At 51.1% G+C, this 25595-nt stretch overlaps 1 protein-coding gene across 2 annotated transcripts; it reads left to right on the forward strand.

The window, feature by feature from the left end:
* The first annotated feature begins 661 nt into the window (after nt 1-661).
* spg11 (SPG11 vesicle trafficking associated, spatacsin) lies at nt 662-25411 on the forward strand. 2 transcript variants are annotated; one of them, XM_080002196.1, is made up of 40 exons: nt 662-954; nt 1246-1472; nt 1864-2079; nt 2387-2630; nt 2988-3071; nt 3508-3878; nt 4363-4526; nt 4693-4798; nt 4942-5097; nt 5239-5441; nt 5584-5745; nt 6192-6263; nt 6917-7038; nt 7819-8027; nt 10670-10850; nt 10925-11128; nt 11221-11312; nt 11409-11554; nt 11703-11861; nt 11939-12005; nt 12107-12269; nt 12586-12797; nt 12968-13076; nt 13258-13417; nt 13530-13796; nt 14218-14418; nt 18068-18175; nt 18248-18413; nt 18577-18782; nt 19422-20124; nt 20240-20385; nt 20479-20683; nt 20771-20905; nt 21470-21603; nt 21709-21828; nt 23948-24116; nt 24408-24484; nt 24655-24810; nt 24885-25036; nt 25120-25411. In XM_080002196.1, the coding sequence occupies exons 1-40, from the start codon at nt 737-739 to the stop codon at nt 25298-25300; spliced, it is 7173 nt and encodes a 2390-aa protein (XP_079858322.1). In that variant the 5' UTR covers nt 662-736; the 3' UTR covers nt 25301-25411. The 2 variants fall into 2 exon arrangements, with proteins under 2 accessions (XP_079858322.1, XP_079858323.1); XM_080002197.1 differs by having other exon boundaries at nt 7819-8006.
* The last annotated feature ends 184 nt before the right edge of the window (nt 25412-25595 follow it).

Raw genomic sequence — 25595 nt, forward strand, 5'->3', positions numbered from 1 at the left:
AAGGAGCAACAGAGCTAGCCGAGGAACAACGTCTTTAAAAAAGAAGAAGCACAGTATAAAATGGTGGTGTTGTTATTTCAAGCACAAAGGTCCAGTGTAGCCGAACTCAACCTCCGTTTCGATGTCCATAGATCTCAGCCGAGGCGCTTCATTTGCCGCCAAAACCACTGTTATAATACGTCAATTGCACCGCCATCTTGTCACGGTGTTTGGCTGAGCGCTGACCTGTGTGATCCGTTATCATTATTCCGACATCTTCTGCTCCTTTCGGCTGCTCCAGTTCGGGGCTCGTCACAGCGGATCCCGAGATGTGTGTGTGTGTGTTGTACCCACACACACTGCTTTGAATAAACATTTTATAATAATACATATATAATTAATAATATGCTCAGGCTTTAGACTCACGCAGTGAGCCGTCCCTGGTGAGGAGGATGAACACCGTACCAAGATGGCGATGGTATTTACGTGTCTGGCTCAGAGCTTCGCGCCATCTAGTTTCCCTTATCTATGTGTAATGTCTAGTTGATTCTCCTTTTATAATTGGTCAGCTGGCGGAAACAGACACGTCACGTGATCGTGTGAGGCCCTCTCCCATTGGCCAGCCCGGGCCAGCTGACCGCCGCGGCCGGGCCGTGTGACCGGCCGTGCAGTTTACGGGAAGATGGCCGCGTCCCGCCGCGCTCCGTCCCGCTGACGTTCCGTCCGTTCACCTTCTCTTCTTCCACCGTGTGACAACATGTCCGGGGCACCCGGGCCGCGGGACGGCGGCTCCGTGGAGGTGGTGCTGCTGCCGGAGTGCAGGCCGCCCGGAGGGGTGTGGGCAGCCGGGAAGGTGCGGCTGGCTCCGAGGGGCTCCCTGCTGGGCTGCCTGACCGGGCAGGGCGACCTGGAGCTGGGGGAGCTGGGTCACCGAGAGCCGCTGCTGGGGGGCAAGCTGGAAGGAAGCTTCACAGAGTGAGAGTCTGCAGCTCCTTTAACAACATGTGTTCAGTCCAGTTGTTCTGCTTCAGTAGAATGACTCAGCATTTCTCATGGCGCCGCCTAATACCTGGTGACCATTTGTCCACAAATCAGCGCATTATGTGGTTGCAGCTCGTATTAAAAAGTTCTTAAAATATGAAATTGAACCGTGACACCTGTGACACTGCTCGTTGGTCACTTGAGTATTTCAGGTCAACATTTATACGACGGCATCCGTCCTCACATACCAGACGCTTGACATGATGTTGGTGTTACGTGGTGCAGCTTCTCCTGGGAGGAGGCGACGCCCCACGCCGCGCATCCCGCCTCCAGGCCGGTGGCGGTCAGCTCCAGGCCGGTGGCGGTCAGCTCCAGGCTGGTGGCGGTCAGCTCCCGCTGCGACCTGCAGCTGGTGGCGGTGGAACCGGTGCGATCCGGCTCCGTTCACCTGGCCTGCGTGTCCCAGTGCTCCGCCCAGAGGTTACTGCGCATGGTCCTGGACAGAGGCGGAGGTGAGTAGGGGACGGTAGCTCAGGAGGTAGAGCTGGTGGTCTAGTCATGTAAAGGTTGCTGGTTGGATCCCAGGCTCCTCCTGCTAGCATGCTATAGTGTCCTTGAGCAAGACACTTAACCCCTCATTGCTCCTGATGGCTGCGTCCGTCGGTGTTTGAATAATTGTAAGTCGCTTTGGATAAAAGCGTCTGATCAATGACTAAATGTAATGTAAATGTGTCACGCAGACGGCTCAGCCACAGCGTTAAAGATCCGACTCTGGAAAAATCACCTCATTGGACATTAAAGAAAGTCTTGTATTTCCATCTGCAACATTTTATTGTCTCATAACAAAGGTCTTTGTGGAATGAGTGTAAAGTCAGCAGGTATAAACAAAAGCGTGTCCCCCAGGGGTGTCGGAGCCGCGCTCCCTGGAGCTGCTGTCCTTCGTGGACGGACGCTGTGTGCTGCTGCTGAACCGGAGCCTGGTCCTGGGGCTGCTCTGGGGGCAGGGTGGGCAGGAGGCGGAGGTCTGGAGCTCCATCCAGCTGACGGAGCAGCCCAACGCCCGGTGCTGCTGCTTCACCGCCGGGCTCCTGTTCGTCCTCGGCAGGAGCGGAGTCCTCCGTATCCTCAGCCTGATCTGCTTCCCGGAGCCTGAGTAGACGGCATGAAATAAACCTGATCTGTTCTAAAAAGATATCGTAATACGCTGTCTTTTCATTTACGTTCTATATTTACTTACTTTTTCTTCATACTTATTTTTGCAGCCTTTGGACTGTACCTGCATGACTGCATCTGACAAATATAAAATCTTTACATTAGACCTGAATGGTCCAGTTAAACACAATGCATACTTTCTTTCAGTCCAGTTTTGGGGGGCTGACGTGGGGACTTGCGTCCCGTTGGACTGATCTTTAACTTGGAGTTCCAGATGTGTACGATGTGGACGGGAGGCTGGTGGCGGGCGTGGACCTGCCGGCGTTCCTGGTCTCCACCAGGCCCGAGGATCCGGCACCGCCGCCCTCGTCCTTCTGCTTCCTGCAGGTCTCTGCTGATCTGAGCACCATGGTGGCACTGAGCCAGGACCAGGATCAGAACCAGGATCAGAACCAGAACCAGGATCAGAACCAGAGCCAGAACCAGGCCGTTGCCCTGGACCTCAACAGCTACTTCAGGTGCAGAACCTCCATCAGTTCCAAATCCTCATCACATTACAAGACAGTTTTGTAGCTGAAAAAATGTTAAAAACATATGAACGGAGAAATGTTGAGAACAAGCAGAGACGGATGTTCACAATGTTGAAAGGAGAAGCTCAGTGTTCAACCTTTCAAACCTCATAAGATACGATAAACCTTTATTAGTCCCACAATGGGAAAATGTACATGTGTCATCTTGAGGGAGGTGACGTCACTGAAACCTCAATTCTTAAATGCATCACAAAGTAACAACAAGTCTGGTACTATTCACCAGATCAATTATATTATAAAAAAAAAAAAAAAAAAAAAAAGTAATCCTGAATACACCCCCCTCAGGAGACACCCGGACCACCTGCTGGGCGCTGCAGCCCCCCACCCTCCTCTGAGGATCCAGGAGCTTCAGGGCGGGAGCTGCTCCAGGTCTGACTGTATTCCCAAATACTGGGATTTATGAAGATTAGACAGCGGAATTATTCTTTCAAAGATAATACTTTTAGAGTACTGTAACGCTGTCTGTACTCAACATTACGCTGTGTGTACTCTCTCGGGACTCTGCGTGTACTCTCTCAGGACTCTGCGTGTACTCTCTCAGGACTCTGCGTGTACTCTCTCAGGACTCTGCGTGTACTCTCTCAGGACTCTGCGTGTACTCTCTCAGGACTCAGTGTGTACTCTCTCAGGACTCTGCGTGTACTCTCTCAGGACTCTGCGTGTACTCTCTCAGGACTCAGTGTGTATTCTCTCAGGACTCTGCGTGTATTCTCTCAGGACTCTGCGTGTACTCTCTCAGGACTCTGCGTGTACTCTCTCAGGACTCTGCGTGTACTCTCTCAGGACTCTGCGTGTACTCTCTCAGGTCGTGGGAATCTCGCTTGGCCTCCATGTACACCAGAGCCCAGGTCCAGTCTCCCCCTGAGGCCCCGCCCTCCCCCTGGTTCTCCCCCCTGCCCCGGCCCGTGGCGCTCCCCCAGGTTCCGTTCTACGCCCACAGTCGAGTTCCTCCCGACGGAGCCTCGGTGGACTTGTCCGTCCCGGAGTTTTCCGTTCCATCTCGGCTCTCCGTCACCGGGTTCTCCGCTCAGATTACGTTTGTCTCCCCCAGCGATGGCCGCATCACTGTTGCATTGTGGGATTTGCAGTCTCAGTGCGTGAGCTACCACCGGGCGGAGGCCGGGGCGGCTGTGGTGGAATGGAGTGGAGCGGAGCACTGCAGCCTGCTGCTGAGGAGTGAGTGTTCCACTTCCACTGCTTCTGTCCTTGTTGAGAAACTTGCAGGAGCTAAGCTAGCTGATCCCCTCTGCAGCCATGCATTTAGCTAACATAGTTAGCATGCAGCCGTCATGAGTACAAGTATGAAAACTGAGGACTGACTTGTTTTGATAGAGAACCAAGTGAATACTGATATTTCGAATCAGGCTTCCATATTTTAATGGTAAATATACCTAAAAAAGTAATGTATGTAATTATAAGGGTATTGAGATCATGCACCATAATTGTTACAGAAGCTGATGTGATATGCGTTCAGCACCTTAGATTTCAGAATTTCACATTCTTTTTTGTGTGTGTCTGTGAATTTTTTTGGAAAATACTGATGCTTCTTCACAAAATCGTACAGTTTTTTTTAACTTTTGAATCGTCCAAGCTAAATGATCCCTTAACAAATCAACGTCCACGTTCGAGCCGTATGTCACATGACCCCGTCCGCCTGCAGGGGGCGCTGGGGCCACACAGAGCAGCTTGTCCCAGGTCCTGTTCGCCGTCTCCCAGCAGCAGCTGCTCAGCAGGCTGATGGTGTTCGGCAAAGCAGCCACCGTGGATGCTCTGTGTCACCTGAACACCTGGGGGCGCTGTTCCATCCCCATCCACGCCCTGAAGGTAGGGGGCAGCACTCACACAGTTGACTGACGGAGACGACAACAATTACACACTGCATCCATTGAAGTTGGGGATGGCTCACTATGACCCCGAGTGCTGTTGTACATGAAGCAGGCTGCGGCGGCCATGTTGGTGTTGACTCCCTGTGGGACTGTGTGTTGGGCAGGCGGGGCTGAAGAACCGTCAGTTAGACACAGTGGACTTCTTCCTGAAGAGCAAAGAGAGCGTCCTGATCCAGAGCGACCAGTCCTCCGCTTCCAGCCTGGTGGAGCGTAAGACACCAGCACAATACACCTCCACTGCTGCTCCACGCGGCTCGATGGTGTTCCACTCTACATTCAGCCAGATTACCACACTACTCCGCCAGTACTAGCTGGTGGAGCGGTGTGTAGTACAGGTGTGGTGTTCTCTTTAGGGTTGCAGGAGCTGCGCCCCGCCCTGGACCTGCTTTGCGCCTCCATCAGGGACGGACAGACGGAGGTCCAGTCCAGACAGATCTCAGAGCAGCTGCTGAGCCTCACGCTGAGCTTCCTCCACAGCCAGATACACACAGTGTGTAGCTCCACCCACGGTAAGACTATACTACTACTACACCCAGATACACGCAGTGTGTAGCAACACCCACAATAAGACCATACTACTGCTACACACAGATACACACTGTGTGTATTGGTGAAGTGTAGTTTGGCTGAAGGTGGAGGTGTTTCCTCAGAGCTGGAGGGCGACCTGCAGCTCTGCGTCTCCATCCTGGACCGCTACGTCACCCAACTGCGCTCATACATGAGGAGGTTCCCCTGGTCTAGCACAGGACCACCATCTGCTGGACCTGTAGGACCAGGACCAGGACTAGGACCAGGACTGGCACCACCCACAGAATCTGACCTGGACCAGGAGTGGGACGGACTCAGTGCAGAGGTCAGAACAGAACCACACACACATACACACACACACACACACACACAGACATACACAGAAATACACACACGCTGGTTGATTTGACACATTCCATTTTGTGTGTGGTGTGTGTGTGTGTGTGTTTTTCTGTGCCCCCTCCCAGGAGGCGGTGCGTCATGCCGTCCTGACCAATCAGATTCCTCGCCTCCAGTTCTTCCTGCGCTCCCACAGTGTGCAGAACGTCAGGACGCTGGCGCTGCAGCAGGTGCTCTGCTGCCTTGCTCAGAGGCAGCTGCCACTGGCCTGCAGCCTCCTCAGGAACCTGGTGAGACAGCAGAAATACTGTAGTACTACACTGTACTATGCTACACTGTACTGTACTACACCATACTAGACTGTACTGTACTATACTTAATGTACTAAACTGTACTTTACTGCACTGTATTGTACTACATGGCACTGTATTGCACTGTACTACAGTGTAGTGTACTACACTAATGTACTACACTGTACTGTACTACACCGTACTACACTTTACTGTACTACACTGTACCACACTATTGTACTACACAGTACTGCGATACACTGTATTTTACTACACTTTACTACACTGTACTTCAAGACTGTCAAATAACAAAGTGTGTGTGTGTGTGTGTGTGTGTGTGTGTGTGTGTGTGTGTGTGTGTGTGTGTGTGTGTGTGTGTGTGTGTGTGTGTGTGTGTGTGTGTGTGTGTGTGTGTGTGTGTGTGTGTGTGTGTGTGTGTGTCTCAGGGCTACAGTGTGAAGCAGCAGCTGCACAGCGTGTGTCTCTACACCGACAACAAGCAGCTCCGGGACTTCCTGGTGAGTGTGCACGTCTCATGTCGGGCTGGGCCGATTGACGGTTATCCACAGTCATCCACACACACGCAATAAACAGTCATATTCGCTTAATGTTTTTCTAAAATGTATAAAATAATCTACCTTTACTATATATATATATATATATATATATATATATATAGTTTCATGTATTCTTAAACACCACACCATCTCTCTAAAAGGAAGCTGACTTTACATAAATGCACACAAACAACAGTAGTGGAAACACTAGTGTTAATGAGGTGCAGATTCCACAATAAATGAGTTTATTCAGCCACTAGGAAACAGAAGAAGAGAAGGTCTAGATGAGCAGCAGGGGGTGGATTTATTTACTGGGCAAGATATGAATTTTCATGAGGTACATACGGTGGAGCTGAGAGCTCAACACACTGCAGCTTAAGAAAACAGGTGAAAATAGACAAAACATAAGTAAATTATGAAAAACACGAGCGCATGAACAGGAAACACGATCACATGAACAGGAAAAACAACTGCACTAACAGAAACACACACATTAACAAGAGGAACCCTAGTGTCTTGTACACACACACACACAAACACACACACACACACTCAGAAATTCACAGCCACACACATCACATGTTGACTGGGTGGGGGGGGGGGGTGCTTCTCAGGTGGAGGATCTCAGGGGGCGGAGGTATCTTTCAGAGGCGGAGCTTCAGAGGGTGGAGTTCCTCAGAGAGGTGGAGCAGCTGGGAGCACAGCCACGCTACACCCCACACATCTCCACGGCAATGTAAGTACCCTCCTGCCTCCAGGGGGTCTGGAAGGATCACTGTGGGATAAATGATCAAAAAAAAGCTGTTTCCATTCCACTGCTTCCACCACAGTCCCAACATGTCAGAGCGTAATCTGAATTTAAAACTAAAATATATAAATATATAAATATAACATCCGATGGCTCGACCTCAACGAGTGCTCGTTTGGTGGCCAGACTGGCAACCCTGGAGATTCTTTGGGGGGGGTTGAGAGAAACTTTGAATGATAACAAAAAAAAGTGCCCAAAAAAATGACCCGTTAATTGGCAACCAACAACCCTGCTCTGCAAATATACGCCATACTTCAATATGTCCTGAAAGAAGTTTTCAACATGGGGTTTCCTCCACCTCACGTCAGTAAGGACCCCCCTCAAAAACATGCACCCATCATGGTCTGACCAGCGATGGACACTTATCACCTGGTCCCCGGGCGCATCCACGTACGCTGCCCACTGCTCCTGGCTGTGGCCCCGGAGGAAGGACAAGCCAGGATGGTTAAATGCAGAGGAACCATTTCACCGGCACCATCCAAAGCGTGTGCATGTGTGTTGTAGTGTGGTGCTGTGTGACCAATAAAGGTTGTTGTTGTTGTTGTTGTTGTTGTAACCCATTTGGACCTTGGTTTCTACTCCTGTTCTTACTTGGAAATAAAACCGTTTCTCCAGCAGGGGGCGCAGCGACACCAACACCGGAACACAGCGTTTACACCAGGCTGTAGTCGCCATGGTAACAGTTGAGTGTGTGTTGGGTCTGCTCAGGGCTCTACAGATGGTCCGGTCCAAGCCGGGTGGCCGGGGGGTTCTGGAGCTGCTGGACCAGGGACAGTTCCGGGAGGAACAGGACCTAATGAGCAGCCTCAGACTGGACTGGGTCCTGCACTGGGACCAGAACAGCCAGGGCGTGGTCCGCCTGTCCCGCCTGCAGGACGCAGCCATCAGCACCTCCAGTACGTCTTATTTTATAACTAGTACGTCTACTTTTATAACTAGTACTTCACCTTTTCTAACTTGTACGTCTACTTCTCTAACTAGTACGTCTACTATTATAACTAGTACGTCTACTTTTATAACTAGTACGTCTACTTTTATAACTAGTACGTCACCTTTTCTAACTTGTACGTCTACTTCTCTAACTAGTACGTCTACTATTATAACTAGTACGTCTACTATTATAACTAGTACGTCTACTTTTATAACTAGTACGTCACCTTTTCTAACTTGTACGTCTACTTCTCTAACTAGTACGTCTACTATTATAACTAGTACGTCTACTTTTATAACTAGTACGTCTACTTTTATAACTAGTATGTCTACTTGTATAACTAGTATGTCTACTTGTATAACTAGTATGTCTACTTTTATAACTAGTATGTCTACTTTTATAACTAGTATGTCTACTTTTATAACTTGTACGTCTACTTCTCTAACTAGTACGTCTACTATTATAACTAGTACGTCTACTATTATAACTAGTACGTCTACTTATATAACTAGTACGTCACCTTTTCTAACTTGTACGTCTACTTCTCTAACTAGTACGTCTACTATTATAACTAGTACGTCTACTATTATAACTAGTACGTCTACTTGTATAACTAGTATGTCTACTTGTAAAACTAGTATGTCTACTTGTATAACTAGTACGTCTACTATTATAACTAGTACGTCTACTTGTATAACTAGTACGTCTACTTGTATAACTAGTATGTCTACTTTTATAACTAGTACGTCTACTTGTATAACTAGTATGTCTACTTTTATAACTAGTACGTCTACTATTATAACTAGTACGTCTACTTGTATAACTAGTACGTCTACTTGTATAACTAGTATGTCTACTTTTATAACTAGTACGTCTACTATTATAACTAGTATGTCTACTTTTATAACTAGTACGTCTACTATTATAACTAGTACGTCTACTTGGGGGATGGTAGCTTAGGCGGTAGAGCTGGTGGTCTAGTGATCTAAAGGTTGCTGGTTGGATCCCAGGCTCCTCCTGCTAGCATGCTGTAGTGTCCTTGAGCAAGACACTTAACCCCTCATTGCTCCTGATGGCTGCGTCCGTCGGTGATTGAACAATTGTAAGTGGCTTTGGATAAAAGCGTCTGATCAATGTAATGTATAACTAGTACGTCTACTTGTATAACTAGTATGTCTACTTTTATAACTAGTACCTCTACTTTTATAACTAGTACATCTACTTTGATAATTGGTATCTCTTGTTTGATAACTAGTATGTCTAGTTTTATAAATAATATTTCTAGTTTTATAACTAGTAGGTATAGTTTTATAACTAGTACCTCTACTTTTATAACTAGTACATCTACTTTCATAATTGGTATCTCTTGTTTTATAACTAGTATGTCTAGTTTTATAACTAGTATTTCTTGTTTTATAATTGATATCTCTTGTTTTATAACTAGTATTTCTACTTTTATAACTAGTACGTCACCTTTTCTAACTTGTACGTCTACTTCTCTTACTAGTACGTCTACTATTATAACTAGTACATCTACTATTATAACTAGTATGTCTACTTTTATAACTAGTACGTCAACTTTTATAACTAGTACGTCTACTTGTATAACTAGTATGTCTACTTTTATAACTAGTACGTCAACTTTTATAACTAGTACGTCTACTTGTATAACTAGTACGTCTACTTGTATAACTAGTACGTCTACTTGTATAACTAGTACGTCTACTTGTATAACTAGTACGTCTACTTGTATAACTAGTATGTCTACTTTGATAATTGGTATCTCTTGTTTTATAACTAGTATGTCTAGTTTTATAACTAGTATTTCTTGTTTTGTAACTGGGATGTCTTGTTGTATAACTAGTATGTCTTGTTTTATAACTAGTGCGCCTTGTTTGATAACTAGTACGTCTTTTTTTATAACTAGTATGTCTAGTTTTATAACTAGTATTTCTTGTTTTGTAACTGGGATGTCTTGTTGTATAACTAGTATGTCTTGTTTTATAACTAGTGCGCCTTGTTTGATAACTAGTACGTCTTTTTTTATAACTAGTATGTATAGTTTTATAACTAGTATTTCTTGTTTTATAACTGGTAAGACTGGTTTTATAACTAGTACGTCTTGTTTTATAACTAGTATGTATAGTTTTATAACTAGTATTTCTTGTGTTATAACTGGTAAGACTGGTTTTATAACTAGTACGTCTTGTTTCATAACTAGTATGTATAGTTTTATAACTAGTATGTATAGTTTTCTAACTAGTATTTCTTGTTTTATAACTGGTAAGACTGGTTTTATAACTAGTACGTCTTGTTTTATAACTAGTATGTATAGTTTTATAACTAGTATGTATAGTTTTATAAATAGTATTTCTTGTTTTATAACTGGTAAGACTGGTTTTATAACTAGTACGTCTTGTTTCATAACTAGTATCCGCGTTTTAGTCGTAGTTTTTAGTCATTCTCTTTTGTACTTTCTAGCTATCGTTACCAGATGGCACCACTAGCTAGCTTTAGCATGAGCATGTAGGTGGAGCGGTACGAGGGCGGTGTAACCAGGCGAAGCGGTTGCCATGGCACAGTGGTTCTTAACAGATGCTTACCATCCCTGGTCTTGTTGTCCCTCAGCTCTGGGCTCCTGCCGAGCTGAGACGCTCTGGTTCTACCTCACGGCTCTGAACCACCAGGCCCGGCTCACGCTCTGGATCCAGAACACCCCCCGCTGGCCGGAGCTCACGCCACAACTAGTCGACGACTACACGGTCTGCAGCAGCCACACCAGGGAGAACATACTGCACCTGCTGGCCAGGTAGGTGTACTACACGGTACTACAGTACCACCACAGTACTGCAGCACTAACACAGTCGTCGTCCCCCCCCACAGGACAGGGGTCCTGGTCCCGGCAGAGACCGGGGACCTGGACCATCTTCTGTGGCGTTTGGCTCAGTGTGGGGGGGTGATGGCGTCCTGCCCCCCCCTCCCTCGGTACCGCTCCCCTCTGGGTCTGGACTTCCACAGCCACTTCCTCTCCCACTGCCTCACCCACAGCCTGCAGTACTTACTGTACTGCTACCTGCAGCACCACAGGTGGCCCCCAAACTCTACATGGACAAAGGTGTGTGTGTGTGTGTGTGTGTGTGTGTGTGTGTGGTGATGGTGTTGGTGTGTTTCCCTCGCAGGCTGACTCCCAGAATCCTCAGCGGTGTGCACGAGAACCAGCCCTGGTTCCTAATGATGCTCCAGCTCCAGGAAATCACCAGGGACCTGACAGGTGACGGAATACCTACAGGTTATCTGGTTCTGATGTTCCAGATGGTTCTGATGTTCCAGATGGTTCTGATGCTTCTGGTCTTTGCTACTGTTCCAGATCCACAGAAGGTGTTCCAGGCCAGTCTGACCAGCGCCCAGGTTCTGCTGGCAGGAGGCCAGGCGTCTCTCAGCACCCTGATGCTGGAGGGGCACAGCGTCCTGGCGCTGGCCGCCCTGATGTTCAGCCCGGGGGGTGTGGACCAGGTAAAATGCCACATGTTCACCTCAGGGGGGCAGACTTCACTCCTGAGTTTAGAAATTCTCACAGAAATCCTCTTTCTCGCTGTGATCAGTCCACGTTGGCTGTGAATTTCATTGAATAGTTCCCTGAGTGGATGTGTCTCCTGTGTAGGTGTTGAGTCCCAGAGCTGGTTCTGGTCTGGCCTGGAGCCTGGACCCCCAGCTGCTGAAGATGGCCCTGGGCCCCCACCCCAAGCTGAGGGCGGCCCTCTTCCCCACAGCGGGGCCTCGAGGCCCCGGCCCCGACGTCTCCATCTACCACCTGATGCAGGTACAGGAGCATCCTGGGCTGTGCTCACAAGGAATGTTCATGATATGAGCCATACGTGGTGTCTTCTCTGGGTCCAGGCTCTCTATCCTCTGGACCCGTCGCGGCTGTTCGCCTGGCAGGCCGCCAACTCGCCGCTGACCTACGGTATGTTCTGGAACTGCTTGCACCCCAAGAGGACACCGTACATAAAAATACAGCGCCTGATAATCTCACATTGGAAAACAATTTGTCTCCTGGTGGCTCAGAGGCGTCGGAGCTGCCCCACTTCTCCAGCCCTCACCAGGTCCACGCCTTCGCTCTGGTGGAGAAGATAGACTCCGCCTACTTCCTGCGACACGGACGCCCTGCCTTCGCCTACGCAACCTTCCTGCTGCAGGACCTGAGCAGTGGCAGCGACGTGAGACAGGCGTAAGTAGAGAGAGACAGGTGTGAGTAGAGTGTGACAGGTGTAAGGAGCGAGAGACAGGTGTAAGTAGAGAAAGAGAGGCAGGTGTAAGTGGAGAGCGATGGGTGAAAGCGGAGTGCGATGGGTGTAAGGAGAGAGAAGCATGTATAAGGAGAAAGAGGCAGGTGTAACGAGAGAGAGAGAGACAGGTGTAAGGGGACAGAGGCACAGGCGTAAGGAGAGAGAGAGAGACAGGTGCAAAGGGAGGGAGAGACCGGTGTAATTAGACAGGTGTAGGGGGAGAGAGAGAGAGAGACAGGTGTGTGTCCTGTGTTGCAGGCTGCAGAGGGCGGAGCAGCAGGCATGCTGCCTTGCTCTGCAGCACTGCAGGCAGCCCCCGGTGGCAGCAGCCTGCGTGTGCTTCTGCCTGCTGCTGGGTGGCAGCAGCTTCAGGTTGCGGGTGGAGCTCCGAGCCATGGATCTGATCCTGGACTGGACCCAGAACCAGGACCAGGACCAGAACGGGCCAGAGCAGTGTCTGGAGCAGCTCGGTGAGTGCACACACACACACACACACACACACACACACACACACACACACACACACACACACACACACACACACACACACACACACACACACACACACACACACACACACACACACACACACACACACACACACACACACACACACACACTGAGGTGTGTGTTCTGTCAGTACTTAAAGGCTGTCAGCTGCTGGAGGCGGAGCCTGGAGCAGCAGAGCAGCTGATTGGCTGCCTTGAAAAAGCTGTGATGGACAGTCTGGAGCGGAAGGGAATCACAAGGTCGGATAACAACTACTAAAACTGCAATACTACAGTACTGCAATACTACAATACTGTAACACTGCTATAATACAATACTGCTATACTGCAATACTGCTATACTGCTATACTAAAAAAATACATACATTATACATATATTACAACATTCCAATACTACATCACACAGTGTTTGTTTTCCCAGGTGGTCCTATGAGGCGGGGCTGGAGTGGGCGGTACCGGTCCAGTTCTGCAGGCTTCACTCATTGGCTCTCAGCTCAGTTTATCCTTCCCACTGCGCCACTGACGGACAGTGGCTGCACTTCCTGTTTTTTGTCCAGCAGCACAGCTTCCCACCCCAGCAGGTAAATGTGGAATAGAACCTCCAACCTTGCAGTGTCTTGGTCTAGGGAATAGCACCCCCAACCCTGCAGTGTCACTGCCTTGCTCTAAGTCTGTGATTGGTTCTTTCTACAGGTGAGGTCCCTGGCGCTCCAGTTTGGCCCCGCCCTTCAGGCTCACCTGAGTCTAGCGCTGGAGAACCTACAGGTCCAGAGCCAGTCAGAGGGTGGAGCCCCAGCAGGGCGGGCCGCGGCCCCGAGGGCCCGGAGGGGGCCCGGTTCCAGAGAGCTGCTCCAAGTGGTTCTCCAGAGCCAGCAGGAGGCCCAGCCCTGGAGGCTGCTGCTGGGGGAGGCAGTGGACCAGAGAGCCCCCAACCTCAGCGTCCTGGCTGCCTGTCTGCAGGTCAGTACCGCCACCTGGTCCTGTAGGGAACCGTCTGGTCTGGAACCTCTGGTCTGGTCTGGAACCTCTGGTCTGGTCTGGAAACCACCTGGTCTGGTCTGGAACCACCTGGTCTGGTTTGGTACAACCTGGTCTGGTCTGGTCTGGTCTGGTGTGGTCTGGTCTGGAACCACATGGTCAGATGTTTATAAAAGCAGCTTGTTTAAGCTTGAGGGTAAAAAGAACGGAATTGAACTAATGATAAATATCAAAACTCAGTTTGTTATATTCATATTCATATTTATATTTATATTAATATTTTCCAATATAACGTAAATTCTTCTGGAGCAGGATCAAGCTCAATTTAACAAATAGTTTTCTCTGTGATTTAATATTTAACCTCTTAAAGACCTTTAAGAGTCCGGTCTGGTGTGATTGGCAGGGGGCGGAGCCTCTGCAGTGTCTGTGTGTGTGGGTGTTGACCAGCGTTGATGACATCATGGCCAGTGAGGCCACCGCCCACCTGGAGGAGAGGCCCGCCCACCACCAGTGGGACCTGCACGACCTGTCAATCATCTGGAGGACGGTGCTGGGGCGTGGCCAAGTGAAGCCCCTCCTCCAGGGCTTCCAGCTCTTCCAGAGGGTGGGACTGTTATTCATATTCCATATCCAATATCATAGTGTTTACTATCATAGAAAATCATCGATGTCATCAGATGTCATCAAATGTGCGATAGTGGCGCCGCCCCTAGCGGTCGCCTGCGCCGGCGCTCCGGTTACTTTCTTACTCTTTAGTATTTTTTTCCTTTTTTTATCACAATGTTCGCCAGAAAAACATCAACAATTAACTCATACGGCCGCGATGCACTCATGGATATAAAAAATTCCCTAAACGAACAACTTTGGGACTTTTTATCCGTGGGAGCAGAGTGGCCGACGGAAATCCTACGCGGGAACACTCGCAACAACAACAAAAATGGAGTCGCTGTTCCACGAGCCGGCCCACGGAGGAAGCACCGAGGTAAACGAGGCGGCATTCGGGTCAGAATGAGGACGCAACCTTACCGTCCACCTCTGCCAAGCATCCTTCTTGCTAACGTCCAGTCCCTGGAGAACAAGATGGATGAACTTCGAGCGAGGATTCAATTCCAGCGTGACACGAGGAACTGTTGCGTCCTCTGCCTGACGGAAACATGGCTGACCCCACTGGTGCCGGATGAAGCCATACGTCCAGCCGAGGCCTTCTCCGTGTTCCGCGGCGACAGAACGGGAGAGTCGGGGAAATCCAAAGGTGGAGGCGTCTGCCTCATGGTAAACAACCGCTGGTGTAACGCCAACAACACCAAATTCCTCTCCCACTCCTGCTCGCCGAACCTGGAACAGCTGACCATACTATGCCGTCCATTTTATCTCCCCCGGGAATTCAGCACGGTCATCATTACAGCCGTTTATATCCCACCGCAAGCGGACACCGACGCAGCTCTGTCGGTTCTGCACGATGTGTTGTGCGGATTTCAGAACAGACATCCCGACGCGGCTGTGGTGGTGACTGGGGACTTTAACAGGGCCAACCTTAAAAAAGTTCTGCCTTATTTCCACCAACACATCACGTGTGCCACCAGGGAGACAGAACTCTGGACCATTGTTACGCTCCTTACAAGGACGGATACAAGCCCGTGTCGCTTCCTGCTTTCGGAAAATCAGATCACGCCGCGATCTCGCTGCTTCCTGTTTACAGGCCTCTGATCGCGCGGGATCTGGTGATGACGAGGGAAGTGAAGCGGTGGACGGACCAATCAGAGGCTGCGCTTCAGGACGCTCTGACTGACGTAGACTGGGACATGTTCCAAGCGAGTTCAAGTGACGTCAGCGAGTTTACGGAGGTTGTAGTGAGTTTTGTGGCTACGCTCGCGGATGAAATCGTTCCTACGGTGAAAGTTCGGATATTTCCAAACCAGAAACCATGGGTTGATAAATCCATCCGCTGCGCTCTGAATGCGCGCACGGCCGCTTACAACGACGGACTTGTATCTGGCAACATGGACAACTACAAAGCGGCGTCGTACAATCTGCGGAGGGCGGTGAGGGACGCTAAACGGACGTACAGAGAGACCGTGGAGCTGCAGATGGAGCGGGGGGACACAAGACGCTTGTGGGAGGGGCTGCGAACAATAACTAACTACAAGAGCAGCTCCTCCCCAGCCACGAGTGTGGACGCCTCCCTGGCCAACCAACTGAACTCCTTTTATCCGCGGTTCGAGTCTGGCAGCAGCACCGCTAGCTCGCCGGCTAATTGGAGTTACACCGCTGGGGACGAGCGCGCACTCTCAGTGTCCGTGCACGAGGTCAGGAGGGCTTTGATGCGGGTGAACACCAGGAAAGCTGCGGGTCCAGACGGCATATCTGGACGAGTACTGAAGACCTGTGCTAACCAGCTAGCTCCGGTGTTCACCACAATATTCAACATCTCCCTGGCTGAATCAGTGGTCCCATCCTGCTTCAAGAGGTCCACCGTCGTTCCTGTCCCGAAGATCGCCTCTCCAACCTGCCTGAATGACTACCGTCCGGTGGCCCTCACCCCGGTGGTCATGAAGTGTTTCGAGAGGCTGATTAAGGATTACATCTGCGCCTCCCTCCCCCGCACCTTGGACCCGTTGCAGTTCGCGTACCGGCAGAACAGATCCACGGATGACGCGGTCTCCCAGGTACTGCACACCACGCTCACGCACCTGGATGGCCAGAAGGGGGCCTATGTGAGAATGCTGTTCATCGATTATAGTTCAGCTTTCAACACCATCGTCCCCACCAGACTGGCTGTCAAGCTGATGGAGCTAGGATTGAATGCTCCGCTGTGCACCTGGATCCTGGACTTCCTCACAGGCCGCCCCCAGGTGGTCAAGGTGGGGAAGTACATGTCAAGCTCCCTCACCCTGAATACAGGATCCCCCCAGGGCTGCGTCCTCAGCCCCCTACTGTACTCCCTGTACACACATGACTGTGTGGCCAGGTCCAGCTCCAACACCATCATCAAGTTTGCTGACGACACCGTGGTCGTGGGCCTGATCACCGACTGCGATGAGAAGGCCTACCGCGAGGAGGTGGCTGACCTGTCACTCTGGTGCCAGGACAACAGCCTCCACCTGAACGTCAGCAAAACCAAGGAGCTGATTGTGGACTTTAGGCGTGGATCACAATCGAGGACGCACACGCCCTTGTGGATTAATGGGACTTCTGTCGATAGGGTGAGCAGCTTCAGATATCTGGGAGTCCACATCACAGAGGACTTAACATGGACTGTTCATACAGACACTCTGGTGAGAAAGGCGAGGCAGCGTCTCTACCACCTCAGGCAGCTGAGGAAATTCCGGGTCTCGGTGAGGATCCTCAAGTCCTTCTACTCTGGAGCAGTGGAGAGCATCCTGACAGGCAACATCACTGCCTGGTTTGGGAACTGTACTGCCCAGGACAGGCGGGCCCTGCAGAGGGTGGTGCGTTCAGCTGAACGTACCACTGGAACTACCCTCCCCCCCTTGCAGGAGTTATACACCAGGAGGTGTAGTAGCAGAGCCCGTAGGATCATGAAGGATCCTCATCACCCCAACAACGGACTGTTTCAGCTGCTGCGGTCAGGCAAGCGCCTCCGCAGTCACGCAGCGAGAACAGAGACTGAGACGGAGTTTCTTCCCTCAAGCCATCAGAACTGTCAACGCTGACCTCACCAGGGGTCCTAACTGAGCCATGCACTAGGCTCCACTACCTACTGTACTGTATGTAGCATACTGTACCGCATACTGTGTCACTGTTCAGGGTTGTTCGTGATGCCGTATTGCTGCGCCGTACTGTTGTATACTGTGCTGTATTATCCCAAACACTACCTCACACTATTCACATTCACATGGCACTTTAATTCACATGCCACTTTAAATGCACATATCTGTATATACATAGGCATATTCCTTCAACCTATTCCATTTTATTTCAATTTATTTTTTATTGTATTTTATTCTATATATTTTATCTTATTCTATAAGTATTCCACTTACTGTATTACGTTTTAGGAGTCAGTTAGTCGGTCTATTAGAAAGGAATTTTCTACTTTTTATTTTTATTTTATTTTTGTACTTTTTCCTAGGACTTATTGTGTGCTATCACCGGGTGCGTTGCATTACATTTCACTGCATATATGTATGGAAGTATGTATATGTATGTGACAAATAAAAAAATCTTGAATCTTGAATCTCTCTTGAATGTAAATGTAATGTCATGTAAATATCTATGTGCCCCGCCCCCAGGAATGCCCCCTGCTGCTCCTGCTCCAGATGTTCGACCTGTGCTGTGACTACAGGAGCTACGGTGAAGCTGGACACAGACTGATGGACTTCCAGAGGAGCCTGCTCACAGTCAGTCACACAAACTGCTTTTTACCTGCTTGTGTCTGTCTGTCCTTATCTAACCTCCTGTGCCTCCCCCAGCTGAGGAGCAGCAGCACTGCGCCCCCTGGTGGCCTCCCCCTGCAGTGGGTGGAGAGCCAGGCCTCGGTGCTGATCCTGCTTCTGTTCCAGAGGAGCTGGACCCACTACGAGCTGCACCGCCTGCTGCAGCTGCTGCAGCAGGCACAGACCCATCTCAAGTCCAATGGTGAGCACCACACCTGCAACAGCAGCACCTGGACGGAACGAGGGATGGAGAAAAGGAGGGATGGAGGGATGGAGAAAAGGAGGGAGCGAGGGACTGACAGTTGGAGCACAGGGCTTTGGAGGAGGCTTCAGATTTCATATCACAGTGACATGTGTGTGTCCAGGTCCAGACTTTCAGCGTCTCAGCCAGGTCAGTCTGCTGCTCCAGGGCTCCTCGGTGCCACTTCCTGTCTCGCTGCTCACCACTTCCTGTCCGGAGGCAGAGTACCGGCAGCTGCTGCAGCGGCTGCAGGACGCCGGGCAGTACAGCCGAGCCAGGGAGCTGGCACGGCTGGTGGGGCTGGCTGCTGGAGAGCTGCTGCTCCACCAGGTCTGTCTGTGGAGGTTCTCAGCTGTGATTTAATTTCAGATCAGTGTTTTCTGACCCTCTTTAAATGGTCATTAACCGTTATCTGACCACGTTATAATATTATGCCACTGTCCCCCGAAAAAATAAAGTATTATGGTGTTTCTTTTATTGCACTTTACAAATTATAATTAAAAATGAGGGGAATGGAACGAACACAGCTCTCTGTGCATCCAGATGACAGAGACCTGGAGCACTCCGTGCCTCGCCCCCTTCCTCCAAATAAAACAACTAAAAACAGTGTGTTTCTAGTTGTTTTCACTGTTTTTAGTTGTTTTATTTGCAGAAACTCGTGCACCCCCCCCCCCCACCCCTCTGTTGAATATTCACAGTAAACAGCCAAATCTGGGAAATAATTGATAATAATCGGACACACACAAAAGAAATCCCCTCCCTGTTTGATGGACTGTCGCTCCCCATTTTTCTTTTACCATGCAACAAACTTTTTTTATTTCCTTTTCTTAAACTGTTAGTTAAAATACAATGAAATAGCTCGTTTTCGTTCTACGGTTCTGCAACTTGTACTAACGGGTCAAAACTCTTATTGCCGGTTAAAGGTTGATCAATAGTCATCACCATCCCTGGTTCTGCGTGTTCCTCCAGCTGCTGCAGGAAGTGCAGTCCCAGAAGGCCGAGCGGCGCTGGGCGTGGCGGGAGACGCGCGAGTCCTTCTGGAGGAAGTGTCATCTGCAGTTGGAGTCGAGTGGCGCCGACCCGGACGCGGCCGGACGCTTCTTCCGGTCGCAGGCCGAGGCGTGCGGCTCCGACCCGACGGGACTCCGTGAGCGCGTCCTGCTGCTCGGCCTGGCGGGGCGCTGGCTCTCCCGGGCTCCGCCCCCTCCCGGCCGCCCGGAGCTCCTGGAGCGGCTGGAGGAGCGGCTGTGGCGCTGCCGGCTGGAGCAGCGCCGCCTCCTGGTGGCCGAGCGCGAGGAGAGTCTCTTCAGACACGACGGCGGCTCGGACGACGCCCTGCTGCAGGAGTTCTCCTTCCGAGAGATCCCGGCCCTGAACCACCCCCGGTACCTGAGCCTCGAGGGCCTGCCGGGACCCGGGACCGCCCCCCGGTCGGAGGGCCCGTCGGGACCCCTGGCCGCCCCACCGCTGGGCAGCGAGGACCTCGCCGTCCTGGAAGAGCTGATAGGCCGGCTGCTGGACGAGGGGCGGGTCCTAGAGGCCAGCCGGGCGTGTCGCTACTTCAACGTGTTCAATCGGGACGTGTGGCTGGCGCTGCGCTGCCGCGGCCTGGCGTCCGGAGACATGCCGCCACAGGAAGTGATGTCAGAGCCCCGCCCACAAATCGAACACTGTATGTTCAACACATGTTTACAGCAGAACTACAAACTGATGTTCCAGGGACCTGTCAATCATCCTTCCACATCCCGGTTCTGTGTCAAGGTTTTTATTTCCCTCTCTCTCTCCAGCTGCCTCCAGCAATAGTCTCTCGTCCTTCGTTGTTCTCCCTCTCCCTGATGTCCATCTTCTGTCTGAGCTGCAGCGTCTGGTCCATCAGAGTCTTCGTGGTAAAACCTTCTGTCTCCAGCAGCTCAGCCTCTACCAGCTCTCCAAGGTAGCGCCCCCTTCAGGCCCATGCACTGAGCACTGAAACACCTTGTCTCCTTGACTCCTTATCTCCTCATCTCCTCGTCTCCTTGTCTTCCAGGAGCTGCAGCTCTCCTTCTCGGCGCTCTGCAGCGAGGACCCTCAGCTGGTCCTGGAGAAGCTGCTCCGCTCGGGCCAGCCGGAGCGCTTCCGCCGGGCCCAGGCCTTTATCCAGGCCCAGGGCCTCCCTCCGGCCTCCGTGGCCCAGTACCTGGCCTCCGCCGTGGTCCGGAGCCTGCAGGCCGCAGGCCCCGACCTGGGACTCGGTAAGAGGACCACTCGGCTGCAGCCAGAGGGTGATTGGACGAGGGGTTAGGTCCTCTGTGATGTCACCGTGTGTGTGTGTGTGGCAGACAGACAGGTCTACATGGCGTCAGATGGCAGAGAGGACTTCCTGCAGTTGTCCAGGCTCTGTGGAGACCCCAACCTGCTGGGATGCCACCTGCTGGACAGACTCAACACCCTGACGCTGGATCAGCTGGAGACCTGTGAGAGACATACAGTGTGCTCCTTATTCATGAAAACATTTGGATGTGAAGCTACATGTAATGTACTGAACTTAAACAGTCAGTAAAGTTACAGAGTACAGGGTGATGAATCACTAAATCATTTACATTTTTATTTTACATTTTTATTTAGCGGACGCTTTTATCCAAAGCGACTTACAATTGTTCAAACACCGACGGACGCAGCCATCAGGAGCAATTAGGGGTTAAGTGTCTTGCTCAAGGACACTACAGCATGCTAGCAGGAGGAGCCTGGGATCCAACCAGCAACCTTTAGATGACTAGACCACCAGCTCTCCCGCCTGAGCTACCGTCAAATCAAAGGATACATTTACATTTATGTTAAAATGGGACTACTGCTCGTCTTCTGTTGTAGTTCTGATACGGGGCCACCAGATGCCGCCACACGCCAGCGTGTGCATTACCATGTAGGGGGGTGGTTGCTGTGACAAGTTATTATTAACAGACAGCATTATTATTCAGAATAACTGACCGCCGTGTAATAAAGTATTGATATTTGGTCAAGTATTGATCTCCCCTGTCCAGCGGTGGAGCTGCTGGTCCTGGCTCATGACTGTTTCAGTCTCTGCTGCAACATGGAGGGCATCGTCCGTGTGCTTCAGGCCGCACGCCACCTCAGCCACTGCCACCTGGCCCCCGGGCAGCACTTCACCCTGCTGGTAGTATGCCCCCTGCTGGGGAGTCACAGCAGTACACTGTTAAAACTGTAGTGTAAAATGTGTAATACTCTACTCAAAACACACACTGTGTGCGTGTGTGTGAAGGTGCGTCTGCTGACAGGGATCGGTCGCTACGAGGAAATGACCTACGTGTTCGATCTGCTTCATCAAAACCATCGATTTGAGATTCTACTGAGGAAGAGGACGGACACGGACCGAGGACAGGTCACACACACACAATACAAAACACACACACACACAATACAAAACACACACACACACAATACAAAACACACACACACACAATACAAAACACACACAATACAAAACACACACAAAACATGTGTCGATTGATGTGTCCCGTGTTGATGTCTCGTGTAGACGCCTTGTGTTGACGTGTCCTGTGTTGACGTGTCCCGTGTTGACGTGTCCCGTGTTGACGTGTCCCGTGTTGACGTGTCCTGTGTTGACTTGTCCCGTGTTGACGTGTCCCGTGTTGACGTGTCCCGTGTTGACACCCCGTGTTGAAGTCTCGTGGTAACGTCCCGTGTTGACGCCTCTTGTTGACGTGTCCCGTGTTGACGTGTCCCATGTTGATGTGTCCCGTGTTGATGTGTCCCATGTTGATGTGTCCCGTGTGGCCGCCCCGTGTTGAAGTCTCATGGTAACGTCCCGTGTTGACGCCTCGTGTTGATGCCTCGTGTTGACGTGTCCCGTGTTGACGTGTCCCGTGTTGACGTGTCCCGTGTTGACGTGTCCCGTGTTGCTGCCCTGTGATGACGCCCCGTGTTGAAGTCTCGTGGTAACGTCCCGTGTTGACGCCTCTTGTTGACGTGTTGACGTGTCCCGTGTTGATGTGTCCCATGTGGCCGCCCCGTGTTGAAGTCTCGTGGTAACGTCCCTTGTTGACGCCTCGTGTTGATGCCTCTTGTTGACGTCCCGTGTTGACGCCCTGTGTTGATGTCTCGTGTTGACGTCCTGTGTTGATGTGTCCCGTGTTGATGTGTCCCATGTTGATGTGTCCCGTGTTGACGTGTCCCGTGTTGACACCCCGTGTTGAAGTCTCGTGGTAACGTCCCGTGTTGACGCCTCTTTTGACGTGTCCCGTGTTGACGTGTCCCGTGTTGATGTGTCCCGTGTGGCCGCCCCGTGTTGAAGTCTCGTGGTAACGTCCCGTGTTGACGCCTCTTGTTGACGTGTCCCGTGTTGACGTGTCCCGTGTTGACGTGTCCCGTGTGGCCGCCCCGTGTTGAAGTCTCGTGGTAACGTCCTGTGTTGACGCCTCTTGTTGACGTGTCCCGTGTTGACGTGTCCCATGTTGATGTGTCCCGTGTTGATGTGTCCCATGTTGATGTGTCCCGTGTGGCCGCCCCGTGTTGAAGTCTCATGGTAACGTCCCGTGTTGACGCCTCGTGTTGATGCCTCGTGTTGACGTGTCCCATGTTGACGTGTCCCGTGTTGCTGCCCTGTGATGACGCCCTGTGTTGAAGTCTCGTGGTAACGTCCCGTGTTGACGCCTCGTGTTGATGCCTCTTGTTGACGTCCCGTGTTGACGTGTCCCGTGTTTACGTCTCGTGTTGACGCCCTGTGTTGATGTGTCCCATGTTGATGTGTCTCGTGTTGACGTCCTGTGTTGATGTGTCCCATGTTGACGTGTCCCGTGTTGACGTGTCCCGTGTTGACGTGTCCCGTGTTGACACCCCGTGTTGAAGTCTCGTGGTAACGTCCCGTGTTGACGCCTCTTGTTGACGTGTCCCGTGTTGACGTGTCCCGTGTTGATGTGTCCCGTGTGGCCGCCCCGTGTTGAAGTCTCGTGGTAACGTCCCGTGTTGACGCCTCTTGTTGACGTGTCCCGTGTTGACGTGTCCCATGTTGATGTGTCCCATGTTGATGTGTCCCGTGTGGCCGCCCCGTGTTGAAGTCTCATGGTAACGTCCTGTGTTGACGCCTCTTGTTGACGTGTCCCATGTTGACGTGTCCCGTGTTGACGTGTCCCGTGTTGCTGCCCTGTGATGACGCCCCGTGTTGAAGTCTCGTGGTAACGTCCCGTGTTGACGCCTCGTGTTAATGCCTCTTGTTGACGTCCCGTGTTGACGTGTCCCGTGTTTACGTCTCGTGTTGACGCCCTGTGTTGATGTCTCGTGTTGACGCCCTGTGTTGATGTCTCGTGTTGATGTCCCATGTTGATGTGTCCCGTGTTGATGTGTCCCCTGTTGATGTGTGCCGTGTTGCCGCCCCGTGTTGATGTCTCGTGTTGACGTCCCATGTTGATGTGTCCCCGGTCGACGTCCCGTGTAGACGCCCTGTGTTGATGCCTCGTGTTGACGTGTCCGGCTGTCCTCAGAGCTCCAGCCTGAAGGGGGCGCTGTTGGACTACATCAAGCGCTGTCTCCCTGGCGACAGCGAGAAGCACAACATGGTGGCGCTGTGCTTTAGCATGCGGCGCGAGATCGGAGAGAACCACGAGATGGCGGCGCGCACGCAGCTGAAGATCATCCAGGCTCAGCCCTGGGGTAAGCGCATCACTTCCTGTCCACACTCAAACAGGAAATGGACCTGGGGTTCCGTCTCACATTTTTTCTATGTGACAGATTATTGAATTTAGTAATAATACATCAGTTGAAAATAAAACCTCATCATGAAAAACCTTTATCAGGTTTCATATTGTGAAAAAAATTCCGTGAAGCCGTCAGATCTAAAATCTATTAAAGGGCTGGATGTGGCCCCCGGGCCAGAGGTTGGATGCCCCTGTTCTACTGAATGAAACGGGTCCTGACAGTCCTGGTCCTGGTTCTGTGTTCCAGCACCATCTGCAGAGCTGAGGAGCTCTCTGTCCAAAGTCCTGGCTCTGCTAAAAGACGCTGCTGAGAGCTACTGCAAGGTACTGCCCCGCCCCACCTGACTGACCCTCCACCTCCCAGTGAGCTAACGTGTGTGTGTGTGTGTGTGTGTGTGTGTGTGTGTGTGTGTGTGTGTGTGTGTGTGTGTGTGTGTGTGTGTGTGTGTGTGTGTGTGTGTGTGTGTGTGTGTGTGTGTGTGTGTGTGTGTCAGGATGAGTGTGTGCGGCAGGCTGCTCGCTGTGTCAAGCTCTCTAAGCTGGTTCTGCTGCAGATCCACTTCCTGAAGCAGAACTCAGAGCGACGCATCATCAACCTGCAACCCGAAGAACTGAGCGTCACCATGTTGACGCTGCCGCGATGCTACCAGGTACTCGTACTACAGCAGTACTACAGTATGACCACAGTACCACAGACGTGTGAGCGTGTTCCTGTGTGCTGCAGGTGGTGCTGGTATCGGAGGCGTACGACTACAGCCCGGACTGGGCGGAGGTTCTGTTCCACAAGGTTCTTCTGGGCGGAGACTTCCTGTTCCTGGAGGAACTGAAGCGTCTTCGCCCGCTGCCGCCCAGCCTGTTTGAGGACGTCTCCAAGAAGTAGGTGCAAGCACTGCAGTACTTGACACGGTTCTGTTCCAGTACTACTCCAGTACTACAGTGTGTGGCTTCCTCTCTTCCAGGATGGGCGTGGCCGCCCCGCCCAGCGGCTCGGTCCAGAACCTCAAGCGTCTCCTGGGACACTGTGAGGACGTCCACCTCAGGTACCGTCTGTCCTACCAGCACCAGCTGCACGACCTGGTCCACCTCCTGCTGCAGGACGTCCAGACCGGCAGCCTGCTGAGTGACCGGCTGGGGACCTGAACCGCTGACTTCAAAGTGCCATTTGTAATAATAATACAAATATCCTGTGAATGACAGATGTAAATAAAATAAATTCTCTATAAATTAAAGATCAAATCATTTTAATCAGAAGTGAATCCTGTGGTTCTGCAGCTGACGTTAACCTGTCGTGGTGAAATGCATTCTGGGATATCTGGGTCATTGGAGGAAGTCAAGCGTTGATGTGTTTCTGGGTTCACCTGGTGCCACCTGCTGGAGGTGCCGGGTAACAACAGTTGTAATGATCAGTTTTAAAAGAACCTTTTGTTTTGCTTCA

Source organism: Zeus faber (assembly GCF_960531495.2).
Source record: "Zeus faber genome assembly, chromosome: 6".
Lineage (NCBI taxonomy): Eukaryota > Metazoa > Chordata > Actinopteri > Zeiformes > Zeidae > Zeus > Zeus faber.